General features: G+C 44.5%; 1 protein-coding gene across 2 annotated transcripts in view; it reads right to left on the bottom strand.

Annotated features, from left to right (window-relative positions):
* The window catches only part of LOC128696426 (uncharacterized), a 37174-nt gene that overhangs the window by 5404 nt on the left and 16199 nt on the right, over positions 1–15571 (bottom strand). For both annotated transcript variants that reach the window (XM_070092410.1, XM_070092411.1), the window contains one exon: positions 15227–15403. In XM_070092410.1, the coding sequence (XP_069948511.1) occupies positions 15227–15403 (177 nt within the window). The remainder of the gene's footprint in view (positions 1–15226; positions 15404–15571) is intronic.

The following is a 15571-nucleotide window of genomic DNA, read 5'->3' as shown; positions in this document are numbered from 1 at the left end:
CTCACTCAAGGAGAAAAATCTTGGGGTGAGTATAACACCGAGCATGTCTCCGGAAGCACACATCAATCAGATAACTGCTGCAGCATATGGGCGCCTGGCAAACCTGAGAACAGCATTCCGATACCTTAGTAAGGAATCGTTCAAGACACTGTACACCGTGTATGTCAGGCCCATACTGGAGTATGCAGCACCCGTTTGGAACCCGCACTTGATAAAGCACGTCAAGAAACTAGAGAAAGTACAAAGGTTTGCCACAAGGTTAGTTCCAGAGCTAAGGGGAATGTCCTATGAAGAAAGATTAAGGGAAATCGGCCTGACGACACTGGAGGACAGGAGGGTCAGGGGAGACATGATAACGACATATAAAATACTGCGTGGAATAGACAAGGTGGACAAAGACAGGATGTTCCAGGGAGGGGACACAGAAACAAGAGGCCACAATTAGTAGTTGAAGACACAAATGAGTCAGAGAGATATTAGGAAGTATTTGTTCAGTCATAGAGTTGTAAGGCAGTGGAATAGCCTAGAAAATGACGTAGTGGAGGCAGGAACCATACACAGTTTTAAGACGAGGTTTGATAAAGCTCATGGAGCGGGGAGAGAGAGGGCCCAGTAGCAACCGGTGAAGAGGCGGGGCCAGGAGCTAAGACTCGACCCCTGCAACCACAAATAGGTGAGTACAAATAGGTGAGTACACAAACACAAACACAAACACACACACACACACAAACACACACAAACACACACACACACACACACACACACACACACACACACACACACACACACACACACACACACACACACACACACACACACACACACACACCAGGAGCTATGAATCGACCCCTGCAACCACATATAGGTGAGTACACACACATACACACAAATCGACCTGACAACACTGGAGGACAGGAGAGATAGGGATGATATGATAACGACATATAAAATACTAAGAGAAATCGACAAGGTGGACAGAATGTTCCAGAGATGGGACACAGCAACAAGGGGTCACAATTGGAAGTTGAAGATTCAGATGAATCACAGAGATGTTAGGAAGTATTTTTTCAGTCACAGAGTTGTCAGGAAGTGGAACAGTCTGGAAAGCGATATAGTGGAGGCAGGATCTATACATAGCTTTAAGAAGAGGTATGATAAAGCTCATGGAGAAGGGAGAGTGACCTAGTAGCGACCAGTGAAGAGGCGGGGCCAGGAGCTGAGAATCGATCCCTGCAACCACACCTAGATGAGTACACACGTACACACACAAATAGGTAAATCTTCATCACAAACCTACTGGAGTTCTACGACAAGGTAACAGAAGCAAGGAGAGAGAGAGGGATGTGTAGGATGCATCTTGGACTATATGAAGGCTTTCAATACAGCACTTCACGAGGGTCTGGTTGAAAAGCTAGAGGAGCAGGCATGAAGAGCAGGGAAAGTACTGCAATGGATCAGGGAATACCTGACAGAAAGGGCACAACGTGTGTCGGTACGAGACGACGTGTCAGAGTGGGTGCATGTATCGAGTAGGGTTCCACAAGGGTCAGTCCTGGATCCAGTGCTGTTTCTAGTATATGAGAATGACATGACAGAAGGGGTAGACTCAGAGGTGTCCCTGTTTGCAGATGATGTGAGGCAAATAAGTAGAACACAAATGGACAAGGATCAGATAAGCCTGCTAGGAGATTTGGACAGGATATAAGCCTGGTCTGACAAATGGCTCCTGGAGTTTAACCTCGGCAAGTGCAGAGTCCTAAAGTTTGGGGAAGGACAAAGAAGACCGTAGACGGAGTACAACCTAGGAGGTCAAACGCTGCAAACCTCACTCAAGGAAAAAGATCTTGGGGTGAGTATAACACCAGTCACATCTCCTGAGGCGCACATCAACCAAATAACTGCTGCAGCTTTTGGGCGTCCTGCAAACCTAAGAACAGCGTTTCGACATCTAATTAAGGAGTCAATCAAGACACATAAGAACATAAGAACATAAGAAAGGAGGAACACTGCAGCAGGCCTGTTGGCCCATACTAGGCAGGTCCTTTACAATTCATCCCACTAACAAAACATTTGCCCAACCCAATTTTCAATGCTACCCAAGAAATAAGCTCTGGTGTGAAAGTCCCACTAAAATCCAACCCTTCCCACTCATGTACTTATCCAACCTAAATTTGAAACTACCCAAAGCACTAGCCTCAATAACCCAACTAGGTAGACTGTTCCACTCATCAACTACCCTATTTCCAAACCAATACTTTCCTATGTCCTTTCTAAATCTAAACTTATCCAATTTAAATCCATTACTACGGGTTCTCTCTTGGAGAGATATCCTCAAGACCTTGTTAATATCCCCTTTATTAATGCCCATCTTCCACTTATACACTTCGATCAGGTCTCCCCTCATTCTTCGTCTAACAAGCGAATGTAACTTAAGAGTCTTCAATCTTTCTTCATAAGGAAGATTTCTAATGCTATGTATTAATTTAGTCATCTTACGCTGAATGTTTTCTAACGAATTTATATCCATTCTGTAATATGGAGACCAGAATTGAGCTGCATAATCTAGGTGAGGCCTTACTAATGATGTATAAAGCTGCAGTATGACCTCTGGACTTCTGTTGCTTACACTTCTTGATATAAATCCCAGTAATCTATTTGCCTTATTACGTACGCTCAGGCATTGCTGTCTTGGTTTAAGGTTGCTGCTTACCATAACCCCCCAAGTCCTTTTCGCAATCTGTATGGCTGTTCTACATTATTTAACTTATAAGTGCTAGGGTTATGGACACTCCCAAGCTTCAGAACCTTGCATTTATCTACACTGAACTGCATCTGCCACTTTTCTGACCAAGAATAGAGTTTGTCTAAATCCTCCTGAAGTTCCCTAACATCTACGTTTGAATCAATTATCCTACCTATCTTTGTGTCATCGGCGAATTTGCTCATATCACTAGTAATTCCTTCATCAAGATCATTGATATATATTATAAACAACAACGGGCCCAAGACTGATCCCTGTGGAACGCCACTTGTTACTGAACCCCACTCGGATTTAACCCCATTTATGGACACTCTCTGCTTCCTGTCTGTGAGCCATGATTCGATCCACGAGAGCACCCTTCCCCCAATGCCATGAGCTGCTACTTTCTTTAACAGTCTTTGGTGCGGAACTCTATCAATTGCCTTACTAAAATCTAAGTAAATGATATCAAATTCTTTATCGTGGTCAACAGCCTCAAAAGCTTTACTGAAGAAAGTTAATAAATTAGTTAGACAAGACCGGCCTCTTGTGAATCCATGCTGAGTATCATTAATCAAGCTATGCTTATCGAGATGGCTTCTTATAATCTCGGCTATAATTGACTCTTATATGGCTTCTTATAATCTCGGCTATAATTGACTCTAGTAATTTGCCTACAATTGAGGTCAGGCTTATTGGGCGGTAATTTGACGGTAACGACTTGTCCCCTGTTTTAAAAATAGGAATTACATTAGCCATCTTCCACATATCAGACACTACACCTGTTTGAAGAGATAAATTAAAAATATTAGATAATGGTTCACAGAGTTCCATTTTGCATTCTTTAAGAACCCTTGAAAAAACCTCATCAGTACCCGGCGACTTATTTTGCTTCAGTCTATCTGCTTCACAACCATTTCACTAGTGACTGTGATGTTACATAATTTATCTCTTCTGGCCCACTATAAAAATTAATTACTGGAATATTATTAGTGTCTTCCTGTGTAAAAACCGAGAGAAAATAATTATTTAAAATCGAGCACATTTCATTCTCTTTGTCAGTAAGATGCCCATAGTTATTTTTAAGGGGACCTATCTTATCTCTGACTTTTGTTCTATATACCTGGAAAAAACTTTTTGGGTTAGTTTTAGAATCCCTAGCAACTTTAATTTCATAGTCCCTTTTAGCTTTTCTTATCCCCTTTTTAATGTCCCTCTTAATATCAAAATACTGATTCATAAGATGACCCTCACCTCTTTTGATACGCCTATAAATTCCTTTCTTATGCCCTAGTAGATATTTCAGCCTATTATTCATCCATTTTGGATCATTTCTATTTGATCTAATTTCTTTATAAGGGATAAACGTTCTTTGAGCAGCATGTATAGTGTTCAGAAAGCTGTCATATTGATAGCTCTCTTCGTTACCCCAGTCAACAGATGATAAGTGTTCTCTAAGCCCATCGTAATCTGCTAAGCGAAAATCTGGGACTGTTACTGAGTTATCCCTACTATCATACTTCCATTCAATGCTAAATGTAATTGATTTGTGGTCGCTAGCACCCAGTTCCTCTGAAACTTCTAAATTATTAACAAGGGATTCATTGTTTGCCAGAACTAAGTCAAGCAGGTTATTACCCCTTGTAGGTCCTGTCACAAACTGCTTCAAAAAACAATCCTGAACTACTTCTAAGAAGTCGTATGATTCTAAATTCCCAGTCAAGAAATTCCAATCAATATGACTAAAGTTAAAGTCTCCTAGAATTACTACATTATCGTGCCTTATGGCCCTAACAATTTCCTCCCATAGTAGTCTCCCCTGGTCCCTATCTAAATTTGGGGGACGGTATATCACACCTAAAATTCATTTTTCATGCCCCTCTGAAAATTCTATCCAAACAGACTCTGTATGTGTTACTTCAGACTTAATACCCGTTTTTATGCAACAGTTCAATCGATCTCGGACATACAATGCCACCCCACCCCCCTTCCCGACACTTCTATCTACTTGGAACAATTTAAAACCCTGAATGTGACATTCTGCAGGCATGTCCCGACTTTTTGAATTAAACCACGTCTCAGTTATGGCAAATACATCAATGTTACCTGCACTAGCAACTAGTCTCAACTCGTCCATCTTATTCCTAGCACTGCGACTATTTGTGTAATAAATATTTAAAGACCCTCCTCTCTCTTTACCCTTCCTGCTCCTTTCTGTTATTCCACTAAACCTATTACTGTCCTTGTCAATTAGTGCCACTGGCTTTCCAATATCCACCTCATTTTGCCTATTACTAGTTCTCCTAGTACCCATATTACTACACTGCGACTTCACAGTTTTCCCGCCAAAACCCATACCACTAACTATTCCTAGTTTAAAGATCTAACAGCTCCCTCCACTGTGTTGCTCCCACCCCACACCTAGATAAGTGAACCCCATCCCTGGCATACATGTAATTTCTGCCATAGAAGAGGTCCCAGTTGTCAATGAATGTTACCGCATTTTCCTTACAGTATTTGTCCAGCCAGCAAATGACACCAATTGCTCTGGACAACCATTCATTTCCAACTCCTCTCCTTGGCAAAATGCCACAGGTTTCCCACCCTTCCTCCTAATTATCTCTATTGCTGACCTATACCTGCTAATCAGGTCCTCACTCCTATGTCTGCCAACATCGTTGCCTCCAGCACTGAGACAGATAATAGGATTGCTCCCATTACCTCTCATGATGTCATCCAGACGGCTAACAATATCCTTCATCCCAGCCCCAGGAAAACACACTCTCTGCCTCCTACTCCTATCCTTCAAGCAGAATGCCCTATCCATGTACCTAATCTGGCTATCCCCAACAACAACAATGTTTTTACCTTCCTTGGCGTCGTCCATCGTGATGCTCCGAGTAGTCGACTCACATTCGTCAGGTAGCATTACACCACTTGTGGAATTCGTCAAGACGTTCTCGATGGTCTTCGTTGGGGTTTCTAGGGATGTCTCACTCACGTCTGCCAATGCTTCCTTGGTGCTCGTTGTGGCATTCCCAGTAGAACACTCACATTCGTCAGGTAGCACCGAGAATGAGTTGGAAGTTTCCACTGTAGTCTTCTGGTTTCTTGTTGTTTCTGCCTCTCCAACCATTTTCTTGATCCTCAGCTTGGTTCCGTGTTGCCCGGCCACTGACCAAGCTCCTCTCTTAACCTGGGGACTCACAACAGGAGGATTACTATGAATCCTCTTGTTCTCCTCCGTTAATCGCCGTATCTCCAGCTTAGCAACTCTGAGCTCTTCTCTCAGCTGCTGGTAAAGCTGCTCAAGAGAGGGCATCCTGGTTCAGATTCACAGAGAACACACAAACAGGTCTTCACAGAGCTAAGTACACGTCACCACTGAGGCTAAGTACACGTCACCCTTGTTTATGACACTGTACACTGTGTACTTATCCAACCTAAATTTGAAACTACCCAAAGTCCTAGCCTCAATAACCCAACTAGGTAGACTGTTCCACTCATCAACTACCCTATTTCCAAACCAATACTTTCCTATGTCCTTTCTAAATCTAAACTTATCTAATTTAAATCCATTACTGCGGGTTCTCTCTTGGAGAGATATCCTCAAAACCTTGTTAATATCCCCTTTATTAATACCTATCTTCCACTTATACACTTCGATCAGGTCTCCCCTCATTCTTCGTCTAACAAGTGAATGTAACTTAAGAGTCTTCAATCTTTCTTCATAAGGAAGATTTCTAATGCTATGTATTAATTTAGTCATCCTGCGCTGAATGTTTTCTAACGAATTTATGTCCATTCTGTAATATGGAGACCAGAATTGAGCTGCATAATCTAGGTGAGGCCTTACTAATGATGTATAAAGCTGCAGTATGACCTCTGGACTTCTGTTCCACAGCATTCTACACCAGAGCACTGCTTACTCACGATGCATTACTCTAACAGAGTAAAGATCAAACCAGCGAGTGGCACAACCAATGAGTCGTCCAAACTAGCACTTGCAGCTGTCGTTAGTGGCAAGCTTCAAGTCAAATGTAATGCGATTTTATCGCTCAAAGAGGCCTTTGTTGACGTCTGTACAGACGACACAGAGGCTGAGAAACTACTTACCACCACTGCTACTACCACTCTACGAGACCAGGGATTTCTTGTCTTGACTTCCCTAGCACTGAGGGCCAGGAGATCTGTGTTCCTCAAGCGACTCGACAACCTTATCACTGTACAGGCCACTGAAGAAATCAAGTCATCTATCGAAGCAAAGAACCCTTGGGCCAAGGTGGACTTCATTCTCTGATCCACCAGGAGGCCTGGTCTCAGACCGGGCCGCGGGGGCGTTGACCCCCGGAACTCTCTCCAGGTAAACTCCAGGTAAACTAAAATACCCAATGCTTCATCCATGCTGAAGGTCACCTTCAGTGACGTCAACATGGCAGCCAGAGCTCTCGCTGAGGGCCTGGCTATTCACTACTTCCACATCAACCCAGCCTTCATCGAAGCAGAGAAACTCCAACATATCTCACAGTGCTATAATTGTTACTCATACTTACACACCACAAATGATTGTCCTACCAAGGACAAGAAGTTCTGCTCCACCTGTGGCCGTGAGGGTCATGACTTCAAGAATTGCACTACTGCTTCACCACCTAAATGCTTGAACTGCAAGAATGACCACCATACTCTTGCTGCCAGGTGCCCTACCAGAAGAGACATACTCAAGAAACAACAACAACAAAAGAAACCCAACCCACAAGCAACCACATATTCTGCTATCGCCAAGCTTCAAGCAGACACTACCAAGATACTACATGCCACGCAAGCTGCTCCCACCACTTCCCTGCCAGCACCTACTGCCGACTCCACCAAGATTCTTTGTTGCATTATGTATGCTCATGTACAGAATGCAGCTGAGCCTGGTTCCTTCAACACCACCATCAATGAACTTTTCAAACTAAATAATATGCCTGGCCTCACATTCCCTGCATCACCACCTTCCACTGAGATCCTAAAATCTACTGCAAATATTACCAGCATCACTGCTGCTCCACCGCTGTCACAACCTCCACTAGACACAGAGATGGACCAATCAGAGACCTCTGAGACGTCGGCAAAACCCACCAATGAGAGTCCACTACCGCTTTCATCCACTGCTAGAGCAACTGACCAGTCGGAAATCTCGCCTTCACCAGTTCAGCCACCAGCCAAGAAAGCAAAAACACAAGACACTGTGGATGCACCTCACGGTGCCACTGTCACTGACACTGCTGCACCACAACAAGTCCGATATCTGAAGGGTGTATACTTCTACACAACCAAGCAGTATAAGAACACAATGCTGTCTTCAGAAATCCATCATCACCTCCAGGACGGAATAGTCAAGTATACCTACGACCAAACTGCTACATACACCACTGCAGACATGACCAGACTACTCACTGCCAACACCCAACACCTTGTGGAAGTCAAGTACACCTCAAAGAGGAAATTCAGGATGCTTCAGAATAGGGACCTTGAAGACAGTACCCTCGTCTAGCACGACTATCCATGACCATTCACCCAGCACTTTGCTGTCCGCTAAAGCTGGGGTGTGGCTCCAATCAACCCTGTAACTGCTGCCTCTGCCCGACTGCGCTTCTCTTTGGGGAAGTCAGCGCAAGATAGAAGAAGACGACATCCTCCAACCGGAGGGCCAAGAAAGAAGAAAGATGATTATCGTCACCCCCCACCCGGGGGGCCACTGCCGGGTCACCATCTGGAGAAGACCTGGGCCAGAAGGACCTGCGAATCAACATGAATGAAAATGAACACCAACACACGACACTCCACACAGGAGAGCACAGCGCTAGCACGATCGACACCATGCATTGCCCTTCTAGGGCATGGTTGGTGCCAGAGCCCGAGTTTGTACCTTACAAGATGAGGGGGGTACTTGTGCCTCCTCCCATGGGAGACTTAGGTCTCAGACACTCCCTAGACAGGGAGCCAGTGCCGGGCCACCACTTGGAAGGGCCCGGGCCGGGAAAATACCGGCGAATCTTTAACAACAACAACTGTGTACGTCAGGCCCATACTGGAGTAAGCAACAACAGTATGGACAAGGTGAACTTACAGCGCTTTTCTAGGCAGGTGAAATTGCTGAACTAGAACCTGTACAGAGAACCTTCACGGAACACATAAGTACGATAAAACACCTAAATTACCGGGAACTCAGGCGGGAGAGATGCATGATTATATACACTTGGAAAATTCTAAAATGATTAGTACCAAATTTGCACACGAAAATCACTCCCTACGAAAGCAAAAGACTCGGCAGGCGTTCCAACATCCCTCCAAGGAAAAGCAGGGACGCCACTAGCTCGATAAGAGACAACACAATAAGTGCCAGGGGCCCAAGACTGTTCAGCTGCCTCCCAGCATACATAAGGGGGATTATTAATAGAGCCTTGGCTGTCTTCAAGAAGGCTCTGGCCAGACACCTTAAAGCAGTGCCTGATCGGCCGGGCTGTGGTTCGTACGGCGGTTTGCGTGTGGCCAACAGTAACAGCCTGATTGATCAAGCCCTGATCCACCAGGAGGACTGGTCACAGACCAGGCCGCGGGGGCGTTGACCCCCGAAACCCTCTCTAGGTATACCCCAGGTATAACCCACACCTGGTCAAACACATCTAGAAATTAGAGAAAACCCAAAGGTTTGCAACAAGACTAGTCCCGGAGCTAAGGGGTATGCCATACGAGGAGAAGTTAAGGGAAATCAGCGTGACTACACTGGAGGACAGTAGGGATAAAGAGGACATGATAATGATATATAAAATACTGATAGGAGTTGACAAGGTGAATAGGGACAGAATGTTTCAGAGATGGGACACAGTTACAAGGCGTCACAACTGGAAGCTGAATACTCAGATGAGTTGGTTTAGAAAGACACGTAAGCAAACACTATAACATATTTATTAGAAAACGTTTCGGTCCTGGGACCTTGATCACTTCTAACATACAGAGGTAGAAAGACATTATATATATATAGGCGGAGAGTAAGATGTGACGCACGTGACCTGAGGAATGTCATAAGAACATAAGAATGGAGGAACACTGTAGAAGGCCTACTGGCTCATGCGAGGCAGGTCCTTATCAAAACAACCTCTACCTATGATGAGGACGGGCAGACGATGAAATCATGTGACTCCTGTGTTGAACATTATGCAACTATGACCACCCTAGAAAATGCCATGCCCATATGACACACACACAACAGGAAAATGCAAACTCCCTTCCTGTAAGCTTTTTCACCCTGAACTGTGTACCTCTTCAGTACAGGAAAGACTGTGCTATAACTTAAATTGCCAGGCATACCATCTAAAGGGGACAAAAAGATACAAAACATCCAGGCCATGGGAAAACCTGGGTAGCCACAGCCACTCAAGAGGGAGAGGTTTTTTAGTGCCAGGAAGGAAAAAAAACTGGCAGGAAATGGCAGAAATCGTACACCAAATCCAGTCATTCCTGGAGTGGAACCACAGTCGATGGCCTCCACTCCAAACCAACAGATACAGATACTAATGCCGGAAAAAAAATCCCCCCCCCCCAGTACCAACAATACCACCAGTCCGATAACATTCTTCTTTGCAAATATACAGGGTCTAAAGCCAGCAACAAACAACAAAATACCTTTCATCCGTGGACTGCTTGCAGAGGCAAAGGCAATGTTCGCGGCTTTCACTGAGACCCACATAAAGGATCACTTGGACAACGAAATATGGATCCCAGATGTGACAGAGTGAACAGGCAAAAGGGGGGGGGGGGTTGGCCTGTACATTGCAGAGTCACTTGTTTGCACAGAACTGCTTAATACCTCAAATGATGTAGTGGAAGTTTTAGCAGTAAAGGTCGAGAACCAAAACTTAGTCATTGTGGTAGTCTACAAGCCTCCGGATGCAACATCCCAGCAATTCCAGGAACAGCTGTTAAAAATTGACCACTGTCTGGAAAATCTTCCAGCTCCTGCACCCAACATCTTGCTCCTGGGGGATTTCAACTTAAGGCACCTAAAATGGAGGAATATAGCAAATAATATTGTTGCAGTAATAACACCAGGAGGCAGCTCTGATGAAAACTCACACTCACACGAGCTTTTAAATCTCTGCACAAAATTCAATTTAAACCAGCAAATAATAGAGCCTACTAGACTGGAGAATACACTAGACCTCATCTTCACTAACAATGATGATCTGATAAGAAATGTCACCATATCAAAAACAATATACTCAGATCACAACATAATTGAGGTTCAGACATGTATGCGTGGAGCCCCAGACCGACATAATGAGACTAGTCACGAGGGAGCATTCACCAAATTCAACTTCAATAACAAAAACATAAAGTGGGACCAAGTAAACCAATTCCTAACCGATATAAGCTGGGAAGATATACTAAGCAACACAGACCCCAACTTATGCCTAGAACAGATTAACTCGGTGGCACTCGATGTTTGCACAAGGCTTATTCCTCTAAGAAAAAGGAGGAGTAGATGTAAAATAGAAAGAGACAGGCGCTCCCATTACAGGCGACGGAAAAGAATAACAGAGCGGCTAAAAGAGGTCAATATATCTGAAATGCGTAGGGAGACACTGGTCAGAGAAATAGCAAGCATCGAACTTAAGCTAAAAGAATCCTTTAGGAGTCAGGAATCGCGGGAAGAACTAAAAGCCATAAATGAAATCGAAAGAAACCCAAAGTATTTCTTCTCCTATGCCAAATCAAAATCGAGAACAACGTCCAGTATTGGGCCCCTACTTAAACAAGATGGGTCCTACACAGATGACAGCAAGAAAATGAGTGAGCTACTAAAGTCCCAGTATGACTCAGTTTTTAGCAAGCCGCTAACCAGACTGAGAGTCGAAGATCAAAATGAATTTTTTATGAGAGAGCCACAAAATTTGATTAACACAAGCCTATCCGATGTTATCCTGACGCCAAATGACTTCGAACAGGCGATAAATGACATGCCCATGCACTCTGCCCCAGGGCCAGACTCATGGAACTCTGTGTTCATCAAGAACTGCAAGAAGCCCCTATCACGAGCCTTTTCCATCCTATGGAGAGAGAGCATGGACACGGGGGTCGTCCCACAGTTACTAAAAACAACAGACATAGCCCCACTCCACAAAGGGGGCAGTAAAGCAACAGCAAAGAAGTACAGACCAATAGCACTAACATCCCATATCATAAAAATCTTTGAAAGGGTCCTAAGAAGCAAGATCACCACCCATCTACAAACCCATCAGTTACACAACCCAGGGCAACATGGGTTTAGAACAGGTCGCTCCTGTCTGTCTCAACTATTGGATCACTACGACAAGGTCCTAAATGCACTAGAAGACAAAAAGAATGCAGATGTAATATATACAGACTTTGCAAAAGCCTTCGACAAGTGTGACCATGGCGTAATAGCGCACAAAATGCGTGCTAAAGGAATAACAGGAAAAGTCGGTCGATGGATCTATAATTTCCTCACTAACAGAACACAGAGAGTAGTCGTCAACAAAGTCCGAGGCAGCTACGGTGAAAAGCTCTGTTCCACAAGGCACAGTACTCGCTCCCATCTTGTTCCTCATCCTCATATCCGACATAGACAAGGATGTCAGCCACAGCACCGTGTCTTCCTTTGCAGATGACACCCGAATCTGCATGACAGTGTCTTCCATTGCAGACACTGCAAGGCTCCAGGCGGACATCAACCAAATCTTTCAGTGGGCTGCAGAAAACAATATGAAGTTCAACGATGAGAAATTTCAATTACTCAGATATGGTAAACACGAGGAAATTAAATCTTCATCAGAGTACAAAATAAATTCTGGCCACAAAATAGAGCGAAACACCAACGTCAAAGACCTGGGAGTGATCATGTCGGAGGATCTCACCTTCAAGGACCATAACATTGTATCAATCGCACCTGCTAGAAAAATGACAGGATGGATAATGAGAACCTTCAAAACTAGGGAGGCCAAGCCCATGATGACACTCTTCAGGTCACTTGTTCTATCTAGGCTGGAATATTGCTGCACACTAACAGCACCTTTCAAGGCAGGTGAAATTGCCGACCTAGAAAAGGTACAGAGAACTTTCACGGCGCGCATAACGGAGATAAAACACCTCAATTACTGGGAGCGCTTGAGGTTCCTAAACCTGTATTCCCTGGAACGCAGGAGGGAGAGATACATGATTATATACACCTGGAAAATCCTAGAGGGACTAGTACCGAACTTGCACACGAAAATCACTCACTACGAAAGCAAAAGACTTGGCAGACGATGCACCATCCCCCCAATGAAAAGCAGGGGTGTCACTAGCACGTTAAGAGACCTTACAATAAGTGTCAGGGGCCCGAGACTGTTCAACTGCCTCCCAGCACACATAAGGGGGATTACCAACAGACCCCTGGCAGTCTTCAAGCTGGCACTGGACAAGCACCTAAAGTCAGTTCCTGATCAGCCGGGCTGTGGCTCGTACGTTGGTTTGCGTGCAGCCAGCAGCAACAGCCTGGTTGATCAGGCTCTGATCCACCAGGAGGCCTGGTCACAGACCGGGCCGCGGGGGCGTTGACCCCCGGAACTCTCTCCAGGTAAACTCCAGGTAAACTCCAGGTATAAAATACCGACAGGTTGTTAGGTAAGACACATATGCAACAGTTAGGTATCTTTATTTCGAAACGTTTCGCCTACACAGTAGGCTTCTTCAGTCGAGTACAGAAAAGTTGATAGAAGCAGAAGAGACTTGAAGGCGATGTAATCAGTCCATCACCCTTAAAGTTTTGAGGTGGTCAGTCCCTCAGTCTGGAGAAGAGCATTGTTCCATAGTCTGAAACAATATCCAATATCCACCTCATTTTGCCTATTACTAGTTCTCCTAGTACTCATATTACTACACTGGGACTTCACTATTTTCCCATCAAAACCCATACCACTAACTATTCCTAGTTTAAAGACCTAACAGCTCCCTCCACTGCGTTGGCCAGTGCTCCCACCCCAGACCTAGATAAGTGAACCCCATCCCTGGCATACATGTCATTTCTGCCATAGAAGAGGTCCCAGTTGTCGATGAATGTTACCGCATTTTCCTTACAGTATTTGTCCAGCCAGCAATTGACACCAGTTGCTCTGGACAACCGTTCATTTCCAACTCATCTCCTTGGGTATCTTTATTGAGGAAAGATACCCAAGAGTTGCACATGTGTCTAATTTATCAGTCATATAGTTGTCAGGAAGTGGAACAATCCGGAGAGTGATGTAGTGGAGGCAAGATCCATACATAGTTTTAAGTAGAGGTTCGATAAATCTCATGGAGAAGGGAGAGAGTGGACCTAGTAGCGACCAGCGAAGAGGCGGGGCCAAAATCTATGAATCGACCCTTCAGACACAACTAGGTGAGTACAATTAGGTGAGCACACACACAACAGCGAAGAGGCGGAGCCAGGAGCTGTGAATCTAGCCCTGGAACCCCAAATAGGTGAGTACACACACACACACACACACACACACACACACACACACACACACACACACACACACACACACACACACACACACACACACACACACACACACACGTGCAAAGGTTTGCAATGAAACTAGTCCCAGAGCTAAGGGGTATGTCCTATGAGGCAAGGTTAAAAGGAACCCAACCTGATGACACTGGAGGACAAGGGAGGATATGATAACGACGTAAAAATACTGAGAGGAATTGACAAGGTGAACAGGACAGAATGCTTCAGTGATGGTAAATAGGAAGTAGGCACAGCTGGAAATTTAAAACTCAGATGAGTAATAGGGATGTTAGGAAGTATTTTTTCAGCCTTAGAATTGTCATCAGGAACTGGAACAATCTGGAGAGTGAAGTGGTAGTGGCGGGATCCATACATAGCTTTAAGAAGAGGTACAATTCGGTGAAGTGCACACACACATGTAATTACACAGTGCAAGCACAGTGTGTAATTTAATTCTTTATGAGCCTTAGTTAAGTGAATGCACTGAGTGACAGGAAAAATGTAATATCATCTACTCACAAGTGTTGTTGATTTTAGTAATTTACAAGTCTTGATCATGTCCAAACAAATTTTGATCATGTCCAAACAAGCCTTGATCATGTCCAAACAAGCCTTGATCATGTCCAAAGAAGTCTTGGTCATTAACAGACAAGCCTTGGCCGTTTCCAAACAAGTCTTAAATCAGTCATATACAAGCCTGAATCATGCAAAGAATGAATAATTTACACATCAGAGAAATCTACAAAAATCGTACCAGTCACTTACAAGACACGTCAGTATTTACAAATCAGGGTAACTTACGAACTAGTCTGGGTAGTTTACGAACTATTCTAGATAATTTCGGAAATAGTCTCTGTGGGCCATTAGCAAATCCGTCGTCGGAGTCATATTCGTTATCGCCTTCATCATTCTAAATCGTCATCATGGCTATGGTTACGGCTGACCTGAGGTACCGATGATCTTGACGCAGAAGTTGGCTGGGAACTGGCCAATGTGTCTCTCCTTGGGCACGTGACAGTCCTCAGCGAAGGTGGAGTGGGCCGGGTGGAAGGGGTCATCACAGTTGATGTCGCTACCGTTCTTGGAGGAGCACACGTAGCAGCTGATACCGCTGGCTGATGCTGTGCAGAGAAGGGAGGGAGTGTTACAGGAAGTGGAAAAAAGTAAGTTTTCAATTAGCCAATAAACTGGGAGTGAAAACTAGACCACTATCTGGCTCGTCATTTCGGTTTAGTCTGGAAATTAGAGGGCGTTTCGGTCCGTCCTCGACTGGTAACAAGTCGCTATAA

This window comes from Cherax quadricarinatus, chromosome 39, assembly GCF_038502225.1.
Source record: "Cherax quadricarinatus isolate ZL_2023a chromosome 39, ASM3850222v1, whole genome shotgun sequence".
NCBI classification, from domain to species: Eukaryota; Metazoa; Arthropoda; class Malacostraca; order Decapoda; family Parastacidae; genus Cherax; species Cherax quadricarinatus.
This window is presented reverse-complemented; position numbering and strand designations above follow the sequence as displayed.